Source organism: Amborella trichopoda, chromosome 11 (assembly GCF_054954075.1).
Source record: "Amborella trichopoda isolate Santa Cruz 75 chromosome 11, AtrichopodaSantaCruz75HAP2 v2.0, whole genome shotgun sequence".
In the NCBI taxonomy this organism is placed as follows: Eukaryota; Viridiplantae; Streptophyta; class Magnoliopsida; order Amborellales; family Amborellaceae; genus Amborella; species Amborella trichopoda.
The window spans coordinates 5369439-5391775 of record NC_142346.1 but is presented as its reverse complement, the minus strand read 5'-3'; the positions used below and the strand labels follow the sequence as shown (position 1 = coordinate 5391775).

At 32.9% G+C, this 22337-nt stretch overlaps 1 protein-coding gene across 1 annotated transcript; it reads right to left on the bottom strand.

Annotated features, from left to right (window-relative positions):
- Positions 1-9060: 9060 nt before the first annotated feature.
- LOC148779699 (serine decarboxylase-like) lies at positions 9061-21731 on the bottom strand. Its single transcript, XM_088851753.1, has 6 exons — positions 21435-21731; positions 18040-18352; positions 14096-14327; positions 13725-13918; positions 13463-13599; positions 9061-9757 (listed from the first exon to the last, which is right to left on the bottom strand). The coding sequence occupies exons 2-6, from the start codon at positions 18347-18349 to the stop codon at positions 9191-9193; spliced, it is 1440 nt and encodes a 479-aa protein (XP_088707879.1). The 5' UTR covers positions 18350-18352; positions 21435-21731; the 3' UTR covers positions 9061-9190.
- Positions 21732-22337: the final 606 nt, after the last annotated feature.

The following is a 22337-nucleotide window of genomic DNA, read 5'->3' as shown; positions in this document are numbered from 1 at the left end:
TTGGAGATATGTCAGTGACTAGGCATAACGTGCTGGAACCTACGACTTTGCCAATTATGAGTTGGGCACTTTAACCTTAATTTCACAAGTATCATCATGAATAAGCAAATTATCTTTAAATTCCATGGGCGTCTAGGGATCAATGCAATCAATTATGTCTCGCCCAGAAGTTGGTTAGCTACTTTTCATTTTGTTCTAGGATTTTTCTTATTCGTAGATCATTTGTGGCACGCAGGAAGGGCATGTTCTGCTGTTGTGGGATTCGAAAAATGAATCGATCATGATTTTGATTCAAAAAAATATCATTTTCATAATTATTTGTGACTATTTATGTCTCTAGCACGATCACGTGATGAAATGTGGAGGGACGTGAGGCAAATGGCCAATGCTACCGGAAGGATTCCTCTTTCACTGATCGGTTCAATGGGATCGGTTCAATGGGCATTTTTTTCTACGGGTCATATTCTGGATTGGGCTCATCCCTTTGTTATATTTAATGAAAGCTTAGACAAAAATTTGTCATAATATATCCATACAACAATAGCAACTCATAATCTTATATTGTGTTTCATTTACAATCCAAAATTTTTTGGCGATCCTTATGTTTTAATTAAATCCGTAATATTTACAATTCACTAACTTGCCTATCTATTAGCATTTTGAGCCACGAGAGTGGCCTCTAAACCAGATTTTCAGAGATAGATATGATTGGAATCAAAGGATTTATTTTTTCTTTTCCTGGGAGAACGGAACGGGCTTTGAGAACAAGAAGGAAAGGTAAAGCAATCAGGCTGTAGAACTTTCTGCAAGTTCTTGTAAAGGAGTAGGTCTTTGAAGAGGCCATGATTGATGTAGGATCTGATGAGCGCGTTGTGTAACTGTTGTGTAAGTCTATATGAAAGTCATGGATATTGGGTCTTGGTGAGAGATGAGGCAGGCATGGTGACACTGGAGTTGGGAAGAGAGAAGGATTTTGAATGCATAGAACTTGGTCTGTGTGTTTGGTGCTTCAATGAGCTGTGCATGGATTTGGAGAGTTGGAAGTGGTTGCAGTGTTGCAGCAGAGAGAGAAGAGGAGTCAATATAGGGGTAGAGAGATGAAAATTTTAGGGTTTCGACTTTAATGATGCGTTTGATTATGGGAGGGTGCAGTTTTGGAAACCGCATCTGTCCAAACTATGGAAATGGATTGAAGACCTCATTTCCTACTTTTAATGTTGTTTTGGATACTACGGGATGCCGTGGCTCCCAAAAAAATGTGTAGTAGGTAATTCCTACAGTAATAGGTAATGGCAGTTTCCAAAACCACGTCTTCCAAAACTCAATCACACTATTAGGGAAGAGCGGGAGAATGGGTTCTGTTGTGCTGGTACTCTATCAAAAATGAAAACAATTATCTAACTGATCAATCACAAATATTTATTATCTTCCCAGAAACTTCCAATAGAATTTTTTTCAGTAAATCTTCAGATTATAAGGTAGGGTAATATGCAAAAATTTGAGATGTTTCTCCTTTTTGTTTTATTCAGCTTTCTTAAATGATTCACAGTAAAAACACCAAAAGAATTCCTCCATTTAAATGGATAATAAACAACTCCAATATCATGTAATTTGAGTCTTCATAACTTTAAATAAAACTCTCAAGAATGAACCCAACAGCAGAATTAGGGTGTCGAATTCAAGACAATTAAAAGGAACAAGTTACATCATTCAATTTAACAGAGAAAACACTAAAATATATTAATTGAAAGAGGCCAATATTACCACCTAAGACTGGCAATGCAATGATCCTAAATTACAATAACAATAAAAATGTTGCAGCAAGCAATTTACGATATGAGCTTCAAACGAGACTTTTATTATCACCAAAATTTGAGCCATCAATAATCCTAAGTTACAATAATAATTTTAATATAAAAGATTTCCTAGACTGCAAGCTCCACAAGTCCACCTTGGACTGGGGCTCAAACAAGGAATAACTCAAAATTTTATAATAATACAACATAAGAATAAACTGCTTAGGAGAAAATTTAAGAAAGAATATTGTGCAGCTTCAACAATAGCTCATGCGGTAGAAAGAGTATTGCAAAGAGACTTGTATGCGTTGACGCAAAGTTTGAATTTTTCTTCTGCTGCTGCCTGTTTTTTGGCTCAAAGATGTCAGAACTTGAAAAGATAAAATGACTCTTTCTGATAAACAATTAACAAAGAAAATTTTTATAAAACACTTGGTGACGAGTTACACTATTGATAAGGTATGCAATGGAATAACATACATTTTAACCGAAAAGCAGGAAGACTTCACTAGAATTCATCAAATAACATGTTAGTTTGGATGTTAATGACTTAAGGCAGGTCTTGAGAATTCAGTGAAACAATCTTAGAAATTCTGTTACAGTATCAAATAACTGGCATTTGTTTTAGGCTTCCTTGGGATGTATATATCTCAAAGGTAATTTTGTTATTATTATGGTGAATGGCTTGAGAAGGACCAGCATCTAGAGTCTAGACTAAAGTAACCAGGAGGCCCCTTCCCTCGAGAAGACACTTATACTACCTCTCTCTTTGGAAAGTCGATTTGATTGTTTCTCTTTTCTTTTTTGATGGAGAGCAGAGTGTTTCCCATTTAAGGGGCTTGGCACTAATCGGAATTCAAGAAAATTACTACTAACCAACAAGTTCAAATGCTACCTGTTTATAAAGGAAGCACTAGAAATACTTCACTTGAAATTCATGCAAGATTGTTCTGATTAAATGTCTAAGATGACAAATCCTCAAAAACACAGTGTACAGAATAACTGCTAAACTCAAGGTTTATGTCCTAATTATGGGAACAATTGCAGAGGACAAAAGGACGAATACCTTGATATTCCACTGCAATAAGCATTGATAGGACCCTAGGACAAAATGGGTAACAGGCATGATGGGGCATTAGAAGGCAAGAGTTGCATCCTGTACATACTATCCAAAGATGGTGGGGAATTAGAAGACATGATTTTATATATTGGAGTATTTCAAGTCCCCACTTTGGTTAAGAACTCATTGCTAAACTTTCTTGTTCCTTAGGCTCTGGCCTAGTGGTAGACGTTTCAGTTTGGGTAAGGGAGCTCAACGGTTCAAATCCTTGGAGTTTGTCCTGAAAAACCTTGACAACCTAATACACCTTTTTCTTAAACCTCTGCAACTATAACATGATTTGCTGCATGCATTTAGGAGATTCTCACACTCCGACGCCATAGACATTGTGTTGAAACGAATACACGGGAAAACCCAGTCAACATACATGTTTGAAAATTTTCCATTTTTGAAATTTGCAGGCACATGTCTTCTCTATAGACATGTGAGTCAACAGATTGGACAAATAAGTCCCCTGCGTTCGTTTTGTAAGATGTGTGGGTGCATGTCTCCTATGATTTAGACATGATTGTCTTTAATTTGGACCCACTTGTTTATGCTTTTTTTAGCTAATTTTATTATAGGGGAATGATCCTGTGCATTATAGATACACCGCTATATAGTGTATTAGAGTATTTTAAAACATTCTTTTAAAAAATACCTTTTACCTCTTCTCTCACCGTTCAACACTCTCTCTCTCTCACAGAGAAGTGAGCTCCCTTCCGTCATCGGGTTGGTTCTCTCTCTCTCTCTCTTTGAATCTAACTCTCTAAATCCAGGTCTCTCTCTCTAAATCCAACTCTCCCTCTACTATTAAAGAATACCCTTTACCTCCCCTCTCTCTCCGTTCAACACTCTCTCTCTCTCATGCAGAAAGCCCCCTTCTGTCATCAGGTTTGCTCTCTCTTTCTCTCTCTAAATCTCGGTCTCTCTCTCTAAATCCAACGCTCACTCGCTACTATTAAAGAACCCCTCTCTCTCTCTCCATTCAACAGAGAGAGGATAACAAATAACAAGCTCATACACACTCCCTACAAACAATATCATGAAAAGAAAATAAAAATAAGGGAAAGTATAGAATGAGAACATTTACCTTTGATACAAGGTGGTCACATTACTCTTGACCATTGGATGTGAAATTGGGTAGTTGCAATTGTTCTATTGACCAAGCTCAAACTTCAAAAGATTCTCGAACTTTATGACACATCCAAGCTATCAAATTTCACATCAAATGATTGTAAGGAATTGTGACCACTTTGTATCCAAGGTAAATTTGAAAAAATGCCCTAGATATAGTTTTTTTCAGCCCAATTAATATAAGCCGTCCATTTTATTGAGATGGTTAGATATAGTCCTTAAAAAGAATTTTTTATTCCCAAAATTTGTATATAGCATTATCATAATTAGATTAACAATGCTATAAAAGGAAACAGTGGTTTTGAATTTTTCAAAGACTAGAACTTGAAATTCACTAAATGGACGGTCGAGATTCATTGTTGGAGGGTACTAATTTTGACCATATCTAACGTGTAAATGGAATTTTTTTTTTCGTAGGATTTATTATGAGGATGAAGAGAATGTGTGTGCAAGTTTTAAGGCTATACAAATGCCAAAAACATGGTTTTCTAGAGGTGTGGTGCATTATACTGTGATACAACCGTTGCATGAAACAATTGCCATATATATATATATATATATATAAATGAATGGTTTATGTTAATTGGGCTAAAAAAACACTTTTTAAGTTGTATTTTCAAATTTTTCTTTCTTGTGATTGTTCATTAGAATGAAAAGAATATATAATTTAAAATTTGGATCCAACAAATAGTCATAACATCGTTTTTGAAGGTTGTTGCATTATATTACCATACAATCGTTGCATGAAATCACTACTTATATATACATATACACACACATACTATATACAAGATATTTTGTTAAATTTGCCTATATATGTGTAACAATCCTAAACTTTTTTTTTTTTAAAAGAAAAAAAAAACCTTTTACCTTTGATGGTCCATACAAATAATTTGGTCTTTAGGGACCATCATTTTTTTTTTTTTTTGACTCTTTTTACCTTCACCTTTTGTTTCTTGTGCCACGCTCTCTAGGGACGTGGGCTTTTAAGTGTTAATGAAACACCTTCTATACACCTTATGTATGAGGTGGGTTAATAATATATTATAATAATATTTTTTTATGTTTAAAAAGAGGAGAACGAGTTGGATTCTTTCTTTGCAAAAACACTCTCACTTACGCCCTTCCCTCTCAGTAACGTTGAGCCCTTTTTGTGAATTAAAGAACGCAGTGAACTCCTTCTCTCTAGCCGAATTTTACCGAAAATTCCCTCTCAAATATTATAGGTAAATGATCTCATTATCTTGAAAAATATTCTGTTCACCATTTTTATACTGTAATTTTATGAGCGTATGGTATCATTTTTTTTTCTGTTAAAATTATTATTTTTGTTTATTAGAGATTTAGACATTGTAAATTATTAAAAATAAAATTTCTGCCTATTATTATGACTTTTAGACATTGTAAAATTTATGTGTAAGTGATGTCATTTCTGGTAAAATCATTATGTGAAAAATTGATATTTCTACAATTAATTATAATACTGCCAATACTGTGAGATTTACGCATTTCTGCATTTAATTGTATTTTTGTTTATCTATGAATTTTAGATACTATAAGTTTTACCTATTCCTGTAAAATAATTAATTATGAAATTACATTCCATAAAATTGTGATATTTATGTGTTTAACATTGGATTTCAATAAAAGCTCTTAAATTGATAATCGACTGCCTGTTGGATTCCATTTCAAATATACCTGTTCGACCTGCTACCTTTCTGCAATTTTTATCCAAATTGTTTGATTGGTTACTTACAAATATTTCAATGAAAGTAATTGTTTAAATTGCTTCAAGTGAATTCCTGTTAATGATTTCAATGATACTTTGAATATACGATGTTGATGCTTACTGATGTTAAAAGTTTATGAGATAATTTAAGTATATGTGGACATATCCGGGACGCCTATAGGGACTATTTGGACTCATCCGGTACGTCGATGAGGTACATTTGGACCTGCATGGATTGTTTGGAGCTATCCGTTTATGCCGCTAGGGACTATTTGGACTCATCGGGACGCCGATGAGGTATGTTTGGACCTGCAGGGATTATTTGGACCTATCTGGTTAGGCCGATAGGAACTATTTGGACTTATTCGAGACGCTTGTGAGGTATGTTTGGACCTGCAAGGGTTGTTTGGACCCATCCAGGACGCTGGTGGGGTATATAGGTGACCTACTTGGGACGTCAGTAGGGTATTTTGTGAAATCCTTTGAGTTATGCATTGTTGTTAAAATATTTATATGCATTTCAATTATTTGGATTATGTTTAATTGTGCATTTCTGAAAGTGCAATTGTTATCCATAAATGTTTTTTGCTCGCATTGTTTCTAATAGACCTCCCTTTTTTAAAATGCTTACATCTTCCGACTATGATTATTTTTTAGGACTATGATGATCACTTACCGAGTAGCCAAACTCATCAAACTATGGTAAAAAATTTTCAGGGTAATTGTAGTCTCCATAGTTGAAGGCACAACAGGACCAACTTTTGAAGAAGTCATAGTTATGATGAAATTTTCTCTTTGTTTCTTTTGTTTAAATTCACTATTGTAAATTTTGTCCTATCAACAGATGTATATCTAAACCTTCATGTTAATACTAGTTATGAGTAGACTTTGTACATACTCTTAGAAATGGAAAAATCTGTTTTAGTGTAATAAATGGTGAAGTAGAAAAAATTTCATTTTGTTAAAAGATAGACTGTTATATCTCAGGGATTCGAGTGTCATAAATCTTGGGGAATGACAATACGTATGATGTGTGTGTGTATCATCATCATCATTACAGCCTGTTTCCAAACATTTGGGGTCCGTTACACGAATCCTGTTTCGCCATTGTGCTCTATCAAAAGCCACACATAGGTTCAAGATTCATGATAAGATGTGGCAAGTACATTGGCTGGCTACCTAATGGAACTCATCTCCTTTATGTGCGCTTAGGGTGAGCGAAGGGACAATTTAAGGGATGGTATTTGAAATATACTTTTTGAATATTTTTTCAAAATATTTTTGTTAGGTTCTAAACTCAGACCCGAACTTGGGTTGGGTCTGGGTCCAAGTTTTGGTCTTGATGGGTTGGGACCGTGTCCAAAACCCTAGATCCAAGTTAGGTATGGATCGGGTCTAAGTCCTGGTCGACCCAGACCTGACCCAATAGATTACCACCCGTACTGCACATTGTAGCTGCTCCGTGTGTCCTTGTCCCGTATAATTTTGCTTGTTTGAACCAGTGCTCAAAACGGTGCTTGGCCCATGGGCAAGCCGAGTAACTCAAGCCACATACATCCTAGCCAAAAAATGTTAAAAAGATAAAAATACAAAAAGTCCAAAAAATGGAAAAAAATGTTTTAAGTAAAAATGAACAAAATGCATCGCAGTGAAAAATAGATTATTAAAAAAATATACATAATGGAGGTATTTTAGAAATAATTCAAAACGAAGGGAAAATGTAAAAATAAATATTTATGGCCAAAACAATTTCTAATCTTTGTCAAAATGATAGAAAATATTAAAAATATATATTACAAATAAATTTTTATTGTCAAATTTAATGGTGATCCTTTAGGGTTCTATACACATGGGTGGGAGAGGATCCTATAGGATCATTAATCTTTCTTAAAATTTATTTGAAGTTTTTTAAGATCCCCGAGTCCGATCTGGGATACTCGGACTCAACAGCTCACCCTAGTGATCAAATACTGGTTTGAATCAAAGGCATCTGCACGGCAATATACATTTAGTACCGAGGACATTCGATTGGAAATAACTTATTACTTGTTTAGGAAAATTACTTATAAAACATCATTGAATTCATCATTTTAAAAATAAATTCCTTAGCTTAAACAAAAAAATTGAACTTTTCTACCTTGTATGAGCATGAAAGAAAAAATGGATATCACGTCTTAACAATAGTGCATCTTATAACACATTATCTATATAATCTATTTTCAAGATTTTCAAGTACATATAGATTGGTCGATCTTCACCGTATTTGGAGAATTAAATTTCATAATTAAAGTGAAAAAATAATTATTATTTTTTAATTGCAAAGGTTTCACCGCCCTTTAGGTGGATTTTTTAGATGCACCTTACTTTTATAGTATAAGGTTGACAACTTGTACAAATCATACCCTTTAAAATAAGGAAAAGAATAAAATGAGATTTTTTCTTTTTGGAAAAGTATAGAATGAGACCATTTACTTTTGATATAAAAGTGGCCATAATTAATCTTGACCATTGGATGTAAAATTGAATGGATGTATTTATTCCATTGACCAAGCTCAAACTTCAAAATAAATTTTTTCGAACTTTGTGACGGTTCAAAGCTATCAAATTTCACATCAGATGCCTGTAAGTAATTGTGACTACCTTGAATGAAAGGTAAATGGTCTCATTGTATACAATTTTTGTTTTTTTGTTTTTTTTTTTACAAAGAAGTCACAATCACTCTTATCCATCGAATTTTAAATCACGTTGGTGTAAGAGTGTCTTTGACTAAACTAACAGTTAAAAAAAAATTCTCGAACTTTATGACATACCTCACACCGTCTAATTTGCCTCTAATGACTAAGAATAACTGTGGCCTCCTAGATATAAGTCATCATATAGCGTATAATCCCTTCAAATGACTTAAAATTTAAAATTTATTTTCTTTTAAGATTGACGCCACTGATGGAAGACAACTAGGTCGCATGCCCAAGAGCAAATACCCGATCGTTGTTGAGCCTATGTGCCTTTCACATAACGGCAATCTCGAAGCAAAACAATAGGACAACTCCCATATAAACTCCATATCAGTTTACCAAAATAAGCGTAGACTTCTTGGAGTTTGAATATAAAAGGAGGGAAAATGCATATTCTATTTTAAGACCGTTTGCTGAAAAATTTCGAAGGGAGAGTTATATCATCATCATGATAGATTTTTTTCAATTAATTGGGGTTGGCTAAACGAGTCCTTGTCCATCATTTTACCCTATTAAAAGCCATACCGTCAGTGATGTCATAACTCATAAGGGAAGAATTATACATTGAATTAAAAATAAGTGAATAAAATTAATGCCTTGTGTTGGTGTTACGGTCCGAAGTTGACATCCTACTACTGCTATTACCATTACAACGAATAAAATAGAATCTAAAAGCCATGGCATGAATCAGGCATCAGTTGTGACAAGCACAAGTACAATTCTCAGCCCCAATTTCATCAGCAATGCAAGGAGCTTGAGCCTTCCCATCCCCGAACCAAGTCGACCTCTTCTCAATCAACTCTTTCATGAAATCATCGAGCTTCTCAACAGTGACATGGGGCATAACAACAATATGCGTAATGTTCCTCTGACAAGCAAGCTGCCATTTTCGAACAAATTCCTCATCTTGTGGCCTTTCAAACACCACTGTGTTGCTCAGATCATTGAGCATGGTACTGACCCCTGCACTTCTAAGACGATCTCTCAAGTAATGGGCATTTCTTATGCACATTTGCACTTCATTTTGGATCCCACGATGGCCCTTTCTATTGAGAGTGTGCCATAAAAAGATGGGCGCATGGCCATTTCGGGAACCTATGATGGTTGCATCCTTACTACCAATATATTCGACATCCCTAGAGAGGGCCTTGATGTGCTCCAACCTTGTTATTTGAACCCCACATGGCATAGGGCACCCCATGAACTTGTGCCCGGATATACTGATGCTTCCAATAGGCTTCTTGAAACTGAGTTTTGGTGCCTGTTTGCATGAGGATAATCAGTACAAGAGCTTTATAGTGAAGAAACGGGAGAAAGTTTATACAAGGCAGCAATCTTATATTGTATAGTAAGGTGGAACTCAAAAACCTATCAATAGAAGTGGTTTTGATATTGGAAAATGTTCAAATTTATTATCTTGATCTCGAGATGTATAGATATGAAAAAACAAAGAAAAATGACTTTGAAGGCTTAAAAATATTGTATTTTCTTTTAAGACATTATCTGGACCACCCATTTTCAAGATTTTTAAGTATTTTTAGATCTACCCGATCTATACTATTTTTGGAGCTTTTGATTTTGGGTGCGGCTTTTATAGAGGCAAGGCTCTAAACCATCAAAGTAAGGCCCACCTTCAAGTAGCATCGAGAAATGTGCTTTCACTTTGAAAATCTTTCTAATAGCTTTAAAATATATTTTCAACTTTAATTATAAAATTTAAAGCTTCAAAAATAGTGTAGATCGAGCAGATCTATGAAAGTTTGAAAATCATGAAAATTGACGGCCCAAAAATGCATTACAAGATGCACTATTTCCAAAACTTGAAATCTATTTTTTTTCTCATGTCCATGCATCTTGATGTCGAGATGTCAATTTGAGAATATTTGAGCATCCAAACAACCTCTTCTAGTGAAATTTTTGATGTGGGCTCTAATGCGATTGTTTAGAGCCTCGGCTTCATATAAACATTTTCCTTAAATTTTATAGTTAGTATTTAAAATAGATTTTTGAACTATCACATGAGTTTAGGGCACCAAAATTACATCCATTGATAAATTTTGGGGGGTGTGCCTTACTTTGATTGTTCGAGGTTGACAACTTATGTAAACCACACCCCAAGAAAAGTCCAACCTCTTTAGTAAAAGCTTGTTTCTTATTACCACGAGTGTGTGCACGTATTTATAGGATTCACCATCGTAATGGTGATCCAAATTTTCTTTTTTTTTTTGTTTTTGAACATACAAAATCTCTCTCCTAATTCTTTTTTACCATAAATTGCGTTAAACTGCCTAATAATTACTTTTGAGTGTTTTTTTTCAATTGTAGGAAGGTGCATGTTGTAATTTAAAATTCCTCCAAACTTAATTCTAATTTAACAATCAAAAGAATCTTTGCGATTTCGTTATTGAAAATATTGGCTATTACAATTATTTGATTACAGTATATACCTATAAAATCTCAAATATACTATTGCTTAAGTTACGTATTACATTTTCAAGAGATATCATTGCACATACCAAGCCAATAGAATATAAGAAACCATTGTTCATCCATTGTTGTACCACCATCTAAAGAAAGGAAGGATGGTGATGGAGGAGTGGGACCCAACCCGAAATAAGTCCTATTCTCCTCCATCATCCTGATATCCATACATGCATGAGCAGTGGGCGGGTTGAACTTGAACAAGCCAGTTTACATAGACTTAGCCACTAGCTGAGCCCAGTACTTACTGGTTCCAGGGGTCCACCCTCCAAGGGTTGGAACCCCCAACTTGACCAGTCCAAAACCGGTTTTTTTTTCCAAATATAAAAAAAATGAACACCTGTAAACGAGCGAGTTTTCACATTTATTTATTTAATGTTACCCGATTGGTTAGGCTATAGGCTATTAATATATTTTATTATTTGTGATTGACCTTAAAAAAATTTTGGGACAATCTTGCTTTTGTCTTACAAATATTTTTAAAAATATTATTTTCTTCTTTGGACAATTTTCTCTCATTTTAATTCTAAACTCGCAAGCGTCAATATGATACAAGCCTCTAAAAGGAAAATTAATTGAAAATAGATTTGAGTGCATATACTACTATCCTATTGGAACATCCATACATTGTACACATCCTCCCTCGAGCAGAAGGCCTACCTAGGAGGATCTTTTTAATCCAAAAGTTTTGGTTCCATCTAAGATAATTTTAATGGAAAAAAGTTTGGATTTCGAGTTCTTGTACACCTCTTCCCTTCTGAAAAATGGACGGTTCATGTTGAATATTGGGACGTTAACTTTTTGGAGCCACATAGGGAGTTTTATTTTTAATTTTTAATTTTTTAAAAGTAAAAGAGAGCCCTGCAACGATGACAATGAAGCTGCTGAGGGCCAGAACACATGTCAGGGTAGAGGAGAGCACGAAGGATGAACTAGTCTAGGAAGCTTTGACCTTGGAGCTAATTCGCGAAATACTGCGGATTGGCAAAGGCATACAACTGAGGCACTACAAAGTCCACAAAGGTTCACTTAGAGTTTTGGCAGTGTGAACTCTGACAGCAAGACACAAGAATACCCGAGCCCCATCGACACTCTTATTGCTACTTGTCAATATTAGGTGCACTTTTTAACTCCTTTTAATGATTTAATGCATGTAAAATTCTAAATTGTGTTGTATATCTCTCAAGTCTGCATAAATAAATTTACATTAGATATCATTTGAATAGATTAATTTTTATTTTTCAAAATAATTGTAGATAATAACAAAAAATATATAAAATCTATATTAATTTTTTTTCATTTTTTTGGGGGCATTTTGTCTTACTTTGAAAAAAATTTTTACTTATCTTAGTTATTATGAGTTACTCGAAACGGGTGATGGGCGTCGCCCGACCCGAGTCATGCAGGCCAACATCGTGCACGAAAACGCATGCAAAAGTGCCAGTACGAGAATGTTTTGGAGCAAGACTTGGATTGATGACTAATCCTTGATTAAACACTAGTTGAATGGTCGCACGTGTGTTTTACAGCATTGGATTTCAAATAAAAATGTAAACATTGAATGGATAAACAAATAAAGTAATTTCTTCAAAGGTAATGAAGGTATGCACCCAACTTCACCATGTAAAATAATATAACAATACACCCATGTTTGGCCTCAACAATAGTCAAAGCAATAACTGTTCGAAAAAGTTTATATAAGGTTTCTACTTTAAAATGTTGAGTTAAAGATGTACATAAAAATTCTACCAGAAAAGGTTGCTTTAATGTTGAAAAACCCTCTAATTGATCATCTCGACATCGACATATATAAATACTAAAAAAATGATTTTCAGTTTTAGAAATAGTGCATCTTGCAACAAATTATCTAGACTGTCCATTTTCAATATTTTCATATGTTTATAGGTCTACTGGATTTTAACCATTTATGTAGTTTAAAATTTTATAATTAGATATGAAAATAGATTTTGAGATTATCCTAAGGATTTTTACACCAAAATTACATATTATAATAAAAATTGGAGGTACGCCTTAATTGGATTGTTTAAGGTGGCAACATTATAGAAACCACACCCATAATTTTTTTTTTTGCTTAAAGCATTGTGGATCCCTACATGAGAACATAACCCATAGTGCTCTTGATATCATGTCTATCTATTTGGTTTTTAATTGTGCGTGCCAATTCTTGTAGGTCCTTACTAGCATGCATACATTCTTTCTAAAATTTGTAGATATTTGTGATTCCTATAATATCTTTCATTCATTCATTTAAAAATTAATAAAGATAATTTATTTTTTAATTCTAAATCATATCTATGGGCAAAAATCTTTGTAGCTCCTAAGGTTAGCATGTACAAATTTTAGGATATACTTATTTTTCATCCGACATATGTCCACTTAACTTGGCTTAATAATGTAGTATAGATAACAAGAAAACATGAAATACAATACACGGTCTCTGCATGCATGCGTGTCGGATCAATACCTGTTTCACAAAAGGCATCATGAACCCAAACAGGGCACCATCACAATGAATGTAAAATCGGTCGTGGTTAAATCCGGTCTCTTCAAGGGTTTTAATGACCAAATCCAGATCATCAACAGCTCCCTTGACAGTTGTACCTGCACAATTCAGAACAAAACATAGTGAAAATGAGTTATTTGTGCAAAAAAAAAAAAGACTGAAATTCACCGATTTATTAAAAAAAAAGAGAGAGATTAAATTCACACAAGGTTTAAGGAATCACCAATATTAACGTTGATGATTGCTGGCTTGTCCTTATTTTGAAGGAGTTTAGCTCGAAAATCAATACAGTCAATCTCACCAGAGACCAGAGCATTGACGATAACAAAATTCATTTGGTACATTCTTGCCGCTTTGAAAACAGAATAATGGGATTCCTTTGAGGCATATAGAATTCCGTGAGGCAAAAGTTCCCTCCTGCAAAAGGAGCAAATAGGCATTTAGTTCTTCCTCAAAATAACACCAAAAAAACAATAAACTCAATCTCGAAAAGACTACCAAATAATTAAACCAAGATTAATAGGGTTCATAAAGCATCGAAGACCAATTCTAAAATAGAACAAACAATAGAACAAAAATTTATTGTTTACTGACCCAAGTAAAATGCCATGAAAGTTGCCCTCTGTTCCACCACTTGTAATGTAACCCCAATACTTATTCTTTTCCAATTCCCAGAGACGAGCAAACCAGTCGAGAACCCCGATTTCAAACGGTCTTGATTGAACTCCGTAGTTGCTCTCAATAAATGGATCACCCACGTTGTTCATAGCAAAATTTTGCAGTTGTGTGAGAGCACCATAATCTAAGTCCATATTGCAAGGATAACCTGAAATGAGATTGATCAGAATATTAGCACAGAAAAACATGAGAGAAAGTGATAGAACTAAAACAGTGGAAAAAGAATTTTTTTTAAAAAAAATTGGAAATGCTTGTCACAATTAGTGGTATTGAAGACCTATAAGCAATATGAGACATGAAAATGCTGTAACGAAAGCAGGAAAATTGGACATGCTCGTCACAGTACTGTTGTTAACAAAATAGGGTAGTAAATTACTAATTGGGTGCCCTAAACCAAGATAAGAACCTAGGGAATTATAAAAAAGAACTTAACCAGTGTCAAATAAGGAAATACCTCTGTGGTTAAAAACATTTACTCGTCCCGAATAACACCATTAAAGCTCACAAACTCCAAAAATAATCAGAGGATTGAAATATTCATCTAGCTGGTAAACACAGTTAGTTATCCAATGGATAATCTCACTAATATGAAGATTGGCAGACCATTCCCCATGATAGTCATACATCACAAAAAAACTTGCAGATAATCAGGTTAATAATTCTCAAACATTAGGAAACAGAAAGTCACAAGGCAAATTGTGCATATATTTCATGCAGGGCAGGTCAAAAAACAGAGTGGAAGTATTCGCCAAAACTAGACAACATTTGAGCTGGCAACAAATGCACATTCATTTGGTCTAATATTTGATGTGTAGATGCTAAATTGATTTAATAATTGATAAGTATGGATGCTAAGCCAGACTAAGATTTACATGAACTTAAGACCGCACCTTCGGAATGAAACAACTCATTAAGGGGAGAGCGCTTAGGTAAATGCAACCATTCAAACTCTTACCAAACTTTGGGCCTGTTTAGATGATAACTAATCTTATCAGGAGCAGTTTTTTTTTTTTTTTTGGTAATTTAGTGGGGAAGACAGGTCCCACCCGTTTTTTTAAATAATTTACTGGGTATGAAAACCACAACGTGGTGATTAAGGTGTGGGGGTGCTATCACCGCCAGCCCCAACCCCTTTCCCATCGGGAGTAGATTATCTTTTTTATTAGTATATTCTGCATGATATCAGTCTGTTAGCTGTTTGCTAAATACCTTGTGTTATAAATAATGTTATTTAATTATTCAAGATTTTGATAATTTTCAGCTATTTTTAGTTTTTTTAGGTAAAAACCTATGATTTTCATCAAATTGCTTTAAAAAGATAAATTTATATGTAAAATTGCTAGTGAGTTTATCTCATATAATTTTACTACAAACACTGCAAACAACATATAATCCATTACTAGTGCGATGCAAGTTATTTGATATATTTATAATTGAATAAATTTTTATTCTTGAAATGAAAAAGGCATCATTCAATTATTTAGGGACAGCGAGCGAATTCGATGGCTTGAAATCTACATTTGAAGTCCTACTAAAAAATAATTATAACTAAACATATTCAAATTTAAAGAAATTTTCACTATAGTTTTAAAGTTATAATTGATTACAGCAAGGTAGAAAGGAGTTTAGTTAGAATTTGAACGAAATAAATAAACGATCATTTTAAGAAATGAATTTTTTCTGAGATTTTGTCAAATTACGTGTTGCGTCCGAAAGTTCTCGGCATTTATAGTACATGTCTACTATTGAGCATCTACGGTAGATATCTGATTCAAAGGTGGAGAAGGTTTTTTGCCTGTTGCTACTTTCTTATGCCTCTATCGTTTACATATACTTCGTATTGAATGTATACTTTCCTCTACGAAATTACTCTTTTTCTAATTGGTATAAAATTTACACATAACATCTCGTAAAATTGACATGATATTTGAGAATATATAATATCAAAAGACAACGGGAATGGACATACTTATTTATGGAAAAAAACATGATGGTCTTGCAAAAAAAAAAAAATTGTAAACGCCTGTATTGTGTGTAAAGCAAACAATTTAGATAATGCAAACGTGATCGCCCTGGAGAGAAAGATTGTAACTGTTTTATGACTTGTGAAGCAAAGCAAATAAGTTTAGAGAGGGGGGGGGGGGACATCGCTTTAAACCACTTACCCACCACCTGGGCGTATCATGTCCCTTGCAACCCCCTTTGTTCTCTCCATAAGTCCATCTCTCTAGAAACTTCCTTTCTCTCTCATCTAATAAACAATGGGCTAGCCATGGCCACTATGGCTGTTCATGGAGCATGACTATCACCATGCACCCAATCTTATTTGAGGGCGACTCTTATATATATATATATATATATATATATATATATATATATATATAGAGGAAGATACCACAAAACGTCTATAGATGAACATGAACAATGATTTAGTCTACTTACATCACCATCCAAACTTCATCGTACAGTTATAGTTTTCCAGTAGTATTTTAATTTTTATTTATGTTTTATTAATTGGAACGATCTGAAATTTGAAGCGTGTCTACATCTTAGTGAGGCCCACCAAATAAAAATATTAAAAAAAATAATTCACAAAATACAAATTGACCAAAATACCCCCTTAAATTTTCCGAGGTATTTTGGTCAAATCATATTTACAAATTATTTTTTTTCATTTTTTTATTAGGTGAGTCTCACTAAGGTGTACACACGTTCTAAATTTCAAGTAATTTGGATTTGTTAAAAAAAAAAAGAAAAATAAAACCATACCAGACTACTATGACCGTACAATGAAGTTTGGATGCTGATGAGGGTAGGTGAAACCACATTTTATTTTCGCCTATAGGTGTTGGGAAGAGTTTTCCATATATATATATATATATATATATATATATATATATATATATATATATATATATATATATATATATATATATATATATATATATATTTATGACCCGGTTTCTATGCAGCCTAGCCTACATATGTAGAAATGTGGGCCTATTAATAAATGTAATTTTTAGATGGATTTTTGGACTTAATTTTTAAGGACGTGTAATCTCTAACACGGAGAACATGAATATGAAAAAATAAGTAAATTTTCAAAACTAGAAATAATAATTCTAGTAAGAAAACATTTGGACAGTTAGTTTCTATCATTTTTAGATAGACCACCTACTTGCACCTATGCTTTACACTTTTTTTACTACATATGTAGTTATGTGGTCCAGCCCGCATGAGACAATTTTTCATATATTGTTTTGATATTTTTCAAAGATTCAACTATTTTTTATAAACACACTCCCAAAATTTCAAGTGATTTAAATTTGTAGAAAAAAATTAAAATTCAAACACTACCGGACATCCCTGATCGTCAGATCGGCTCAGATTCAATCTGGACCATTAGACTCATATGTTCATATGAGCTAATGAGCTAATCCCAGCTTTTTCATATATATATATATATATATATATATATATATATATATATATATATATATATATATATATATATATATATATATATATAAATGTAACATAACCTACATGTAGGAAGGAGAGTAATTAGATTTTGGGGAGAGAGAATAAATGAGAGGAAAAAGAGAGAGAAAGGGACATGTATATTTTATAAAGAAACTGTTAAATGAAATAAGTAGTGATGCTTCTTTTAGTTTTTTTTTGCTTTGTTGCTTTCCAGTGGTCAAATCATTATCGAGAGAAAGCCATGCATGAGATCCTAATTCAAAGCATGGACATTCCGATAGTTCAAAGTTGTAACCACAAATTTCTGAACCCAAAAATTTGTATTTTCTATTTATACCATATTTGAATAATAGAAGACAGAAATGAGAAACTCATACCCAACAAGTGTTTGGCCCTCTCGACGAGAAGCTTCCGATACCTCGCCAAAATGCTGGCCATATAAGCGTCCTTCTCTCTTGTAACCTCATCATCTGCATCAGGCTCTGTAACTTCAAGGCAACTCAAGTGCACATTACTTTCGAGAACAATCTCCCTTTCACCTGAATCGAAACTACGGTTTTCACCATTGTCTAGAGTCTCTAGAGCATCTCCATTTTCCAGATTCAAAGGCCCCATAGTTTCCTTGGGATTAAACTCCTCTAGCAATTGCTCAATGTTTTCAGCCATATACTCCTTCATGATTTCCATTCACTGCATATGAGACAGTCTCCACGCTTCATGTCATTTCAATGTAAAAGATCCGATAAAAAAGACTCACAAATTTGAGAAAAAGGACCTAAAAATTAGTTTTCATGTCTGATTTTTATGTTCATAACTGGGCACTAAGCTAGAAACCATTAAAACTTGGATGTAGCATGGAATGTAAGGGATATCAAAATATTTAGAGAAACATGAAGAGAAAGAAGAACGTCAGCATGATGGGAAATTGATTCATATAATATTTGAGAAATAAATTCAAATAACAACACCAAGGGACTATAGGGAGAGAGAGAATATACTTATTTTTCAATCTCACTTGCTATTTACTTAAAAAATTTAGCTTTGGCTCTCTCTTCCTTTTTTTTTTTATTATTAGTATTATTATTATTTTTTATAGAGGTTTCCATTCCAACTTTTGAAAAAGAGGAACCAAGCTTCAATTTAGAAGGCTCAAAGTTCTCATTTTTCAATCCATTATTTTTTATTTCATTTTTTTCTATTATTTTTTCCCACCATTACTAAGAACATATCTCAAAAAATCCCATTTAGACACCAAAAATGGTTTTGTATTGTGCGAAAGAAGGGGAGTTGCAGGAAAAACGTTTCAAATAGGTTTTAATTTTTGGGGTCGTTTGGATCCCAGGGAAAGTATTTCCAGAAACAGTTTTATGCGGAGATGGTACATTTCTGGCATTTGGATCGAAATTTTTGTGAAGAAAAGTATTTCTTAAAATTTTAACTATTAACAAGAGAAAGTATCTTAAAATTTTAAAGAGAAAAACAATCTCGAATATTAAGTTTTAGAGAAAAAGTACCTGAAATTTTATAGAGAGAGAAACTTTCTCAAAACTATCTCAAATTTAAGTTTGAAAAAAGTTTATATAAGGTGCACCTTAAAATATAAAATTACAGATGCACCTAAAAAATCTGTCAAAAAGGTTATTTTAATGTTGAAAAACTCTCGAATTGATCATCTCGATGTTGAGATTTATGAATAAGAAAAAGAAAAGGTTTTTGAGTTTCAGAAAGAGTGCATTTTGCAACACATTATCTAGACCATCCATTTTCAAGATTTTCATATATTTATAAATCGACTTGATTTTAACTATTTTTGAAGTTTAAAACTAATTAGATATGAAAATAAAGATTAAGATAGTCTTAAGAATTTTTTTACAACAAAATTGTATGTTATGATAAAATTTGGAGGTGCGCCTTAATCTGATTGTTTCAGGTTGGAACCTTATAGAAACCGCACTGTATAAGTTCTAGATAGAGAAAGTATTTTAAAATTTAGAGAGACAAATTATATCAAAATTTAAAAAGAGAAAGTAGCTAAAAACGTTTAGAGAGAGAAACTATCTCAAATTTTAACCTTTTTAGAGAGAAAGTATATTAATATTTTAGAGAGAAAAACTATGTCAAATTTTAAGGAGGGAAACTAATTAAAAAATTTTAGAGAGATAAACTATCTCAAAAATTTTAGATAGAGAAGCTATCTCCAAGTTTAAATTCTAGAGAGAAAATATCCTAAAATTTTAGAGAGATATACTATAATTTTATGGAAGAAAATAAATTGAAAATTTTTAGAAAAAGAAATTGTCTCAAAAAATAGAGAGAGAGAGAAATTTTCTCAAATTTTTAATTTTATAGAGAGAAATATTTTAAAATCTGGAGAGAGACTATATCAGAATTTAGATAAGAAAACTAATTGAAAATTTTATAGAGAGAAACTATCTCAATGTGGTACGTTTGGTAGGCATGAAAATACTTAAAAGTATTTCTTGAGAAGTATTTTCATGTAAAAAACTGCTTCATGAGATTAGCTGTATAAGTATTTTTACTAACCATCTGGCTACGAATTGGTGTAAAAAATCTATTTTCAAGATTTTCATATATTTATAAATCGACTTGATTTTAACTATTTTTGAAGTTTAAAACTAATTAGATATGAAAATAAAGATTAAGATAATCTTAAGACTTTTTTTACAACAAAATTGTATGTTATGATAAAATTTGGAGGTGCGCCTTAATCAGATTGTTTCAGGTTGGAACCTTATAGGAACCGCACTGTATAAGTTCTAGATAGAGAAAGTATTTTAAAATTTAGAGAGACAAACTATATCAAAATTTAAAAAGAGAAAGTAGCTAAAAACGTTTAGAGAGAGAAACTATCTCAAATTTTAACCTTTTCAGAGAGAAAGTATATTAATATTTTAGAGAGAAAAACTATATCAAATTTTAAGGAGGGAAACTAATTAAAAATTTTTAGAGAGATAAACTATCTCAAAAATTTTAGATAGAGAAGCTATCTCCAAGTTTAAATTCTAGAGAGAAAATATCTTAAAATTTTAGAGAGATATACTATAATTTGATGGAAGAAAATAAATACAAAATTTTTAGAAAAAGAAATTGTCTCAAATAGAGAGAGAGAGAGAGAGAGAAATTTTCTCAAATTTTTAATTTTATAGAGAGAAATATCTTAAAATCTGGAGAGAGACTATATCAAAATTTAGATAGGAAAACCAATTGAAAATTTTATAAAGAGAAACTATCTTAATTTGGTACGTTTGGCACGCATGAAAATACTTAAAAGTATTTCTTGAGAAGTATTTTCATGTAAAAAACTGCCTCATGAGATTAGGTGTATAAGTATTTTTACTAACCATCTGGCTACGAATTGGTGTAAAAAATGGACTACGACCAATTACAACGACAAAAATCACGCACTAATCAGTTTTTCACGTGGCCAAATGTTGTAGAGAGAGAAACTCTCCTCCTCCTTACCCTTTGCTCAGGTTTCTCTTCTTTTTGCGGATGTAATATTTTCATAGCTCAATGAAACTTGTGTGACGTTTTTTTTTTAAAAAAAAAAAAACAACTATTTCAAATTTACCACACAAAAAAAAAGAAATTTATAATAAATAATACAACGGAAAACCGTGAAAAATATTATAATTGGATGTACCACCCAAACAATAGAAATTACAAGAACTACTTATCCCATGAAACATATTTCACAGGAAATAGTTTTTTTGAGACAACATTTCCTGGCATCCAAGATTCCAAACGATACCTTGGTGTTTTTTGCGTTTTCTGATGATTTAAAACGGGGGCACTGATACTCCAGAGCCTTGCTAGTGAAATACACAAAATGAAGCCACGAAAACCCCAATATTTCACCGAAAAGCTTCAGATCCGAGACCTTTTTCAGCTAAAATTAGATGAAAATGCCTCAAAATCACGGATGAAGAACGAAATGGCTTTTCACAGGCGTAACGGGATCTTATAGGACCAAGAAAGCTGAAAGTTTCATTCAGCGAAACTTATCTGACCAATTTTTAAAAGACATTTTTTATTGCTTTAAGAGGGCATCGAAAGCGAGGGACGACTTCCACCCTATAAGCCTGGCAAGTTTTGACTGTCCTGATTTTTCCATGGGTTGCAATTCAATTGATAAAAAAGAAGTTTTTGTAGAGCCGAGGCTCTAAACAATCAAATTAAAATCTATCTAAAAATTTTCATTAGAAGAGGTTGTTTTGATGCTCAAATATCTTTAAATTGATCATCTTGAAATTATGATGCTTGGACATGAACAAAAAAAGATTTCAAGTTTTGAAAATAATGCACCTAGTTTTTTAGGTGTCAATTTTTAAGATTTTCAAGTTTTCATATATATATTCTATAAAGCTTTAAATTTTATAATTAAATATAAAAATATATTTTAAAGCTATCATAAATATTAAGATCACGTTTCTATTTGAAGGTGCGGTTTACTTGGAATGTTTAGAACCTCGCCGCCATACAAACTATACCTACCCTACCCAAATTTGGGCAACCTATTTGGATGCTTGCTTTATTACCTGGGGGCAGCAAATGTAAAAAATGCGGTCCATGCCGCATAAAACAATTTTCGTTTGCTACGTCAGCTTCACGTGGTCAATAGTTGTCTGAACAACGTAACGTGGTCAAAAAGTTT

Bases quoted from the DNA above. Each gene is read 5' to 3' on its own strand.
- LOC148779699 (XM_088851753.1), bottom strand. From the start codon at position 18,349: ATGGAAATCATGAAGGAGTATATGGCTGAAAACATTGAGCAATTGCTA. The intron at 13,919-14,095 runs GTCAGTAAACAA...CTCCTTTTGCAG, and splicing joins TTTCATGGCATTTTACTTGG to GAGGGAACTTTTGCCTCACG. The intron at 9,758-13,462 runs GTATTGATCCGA...TCATGCAAACAG, and splicing joins TGATGCCTTTTGTGAAACAG to GCACCAAAACTCAGTTTCAA.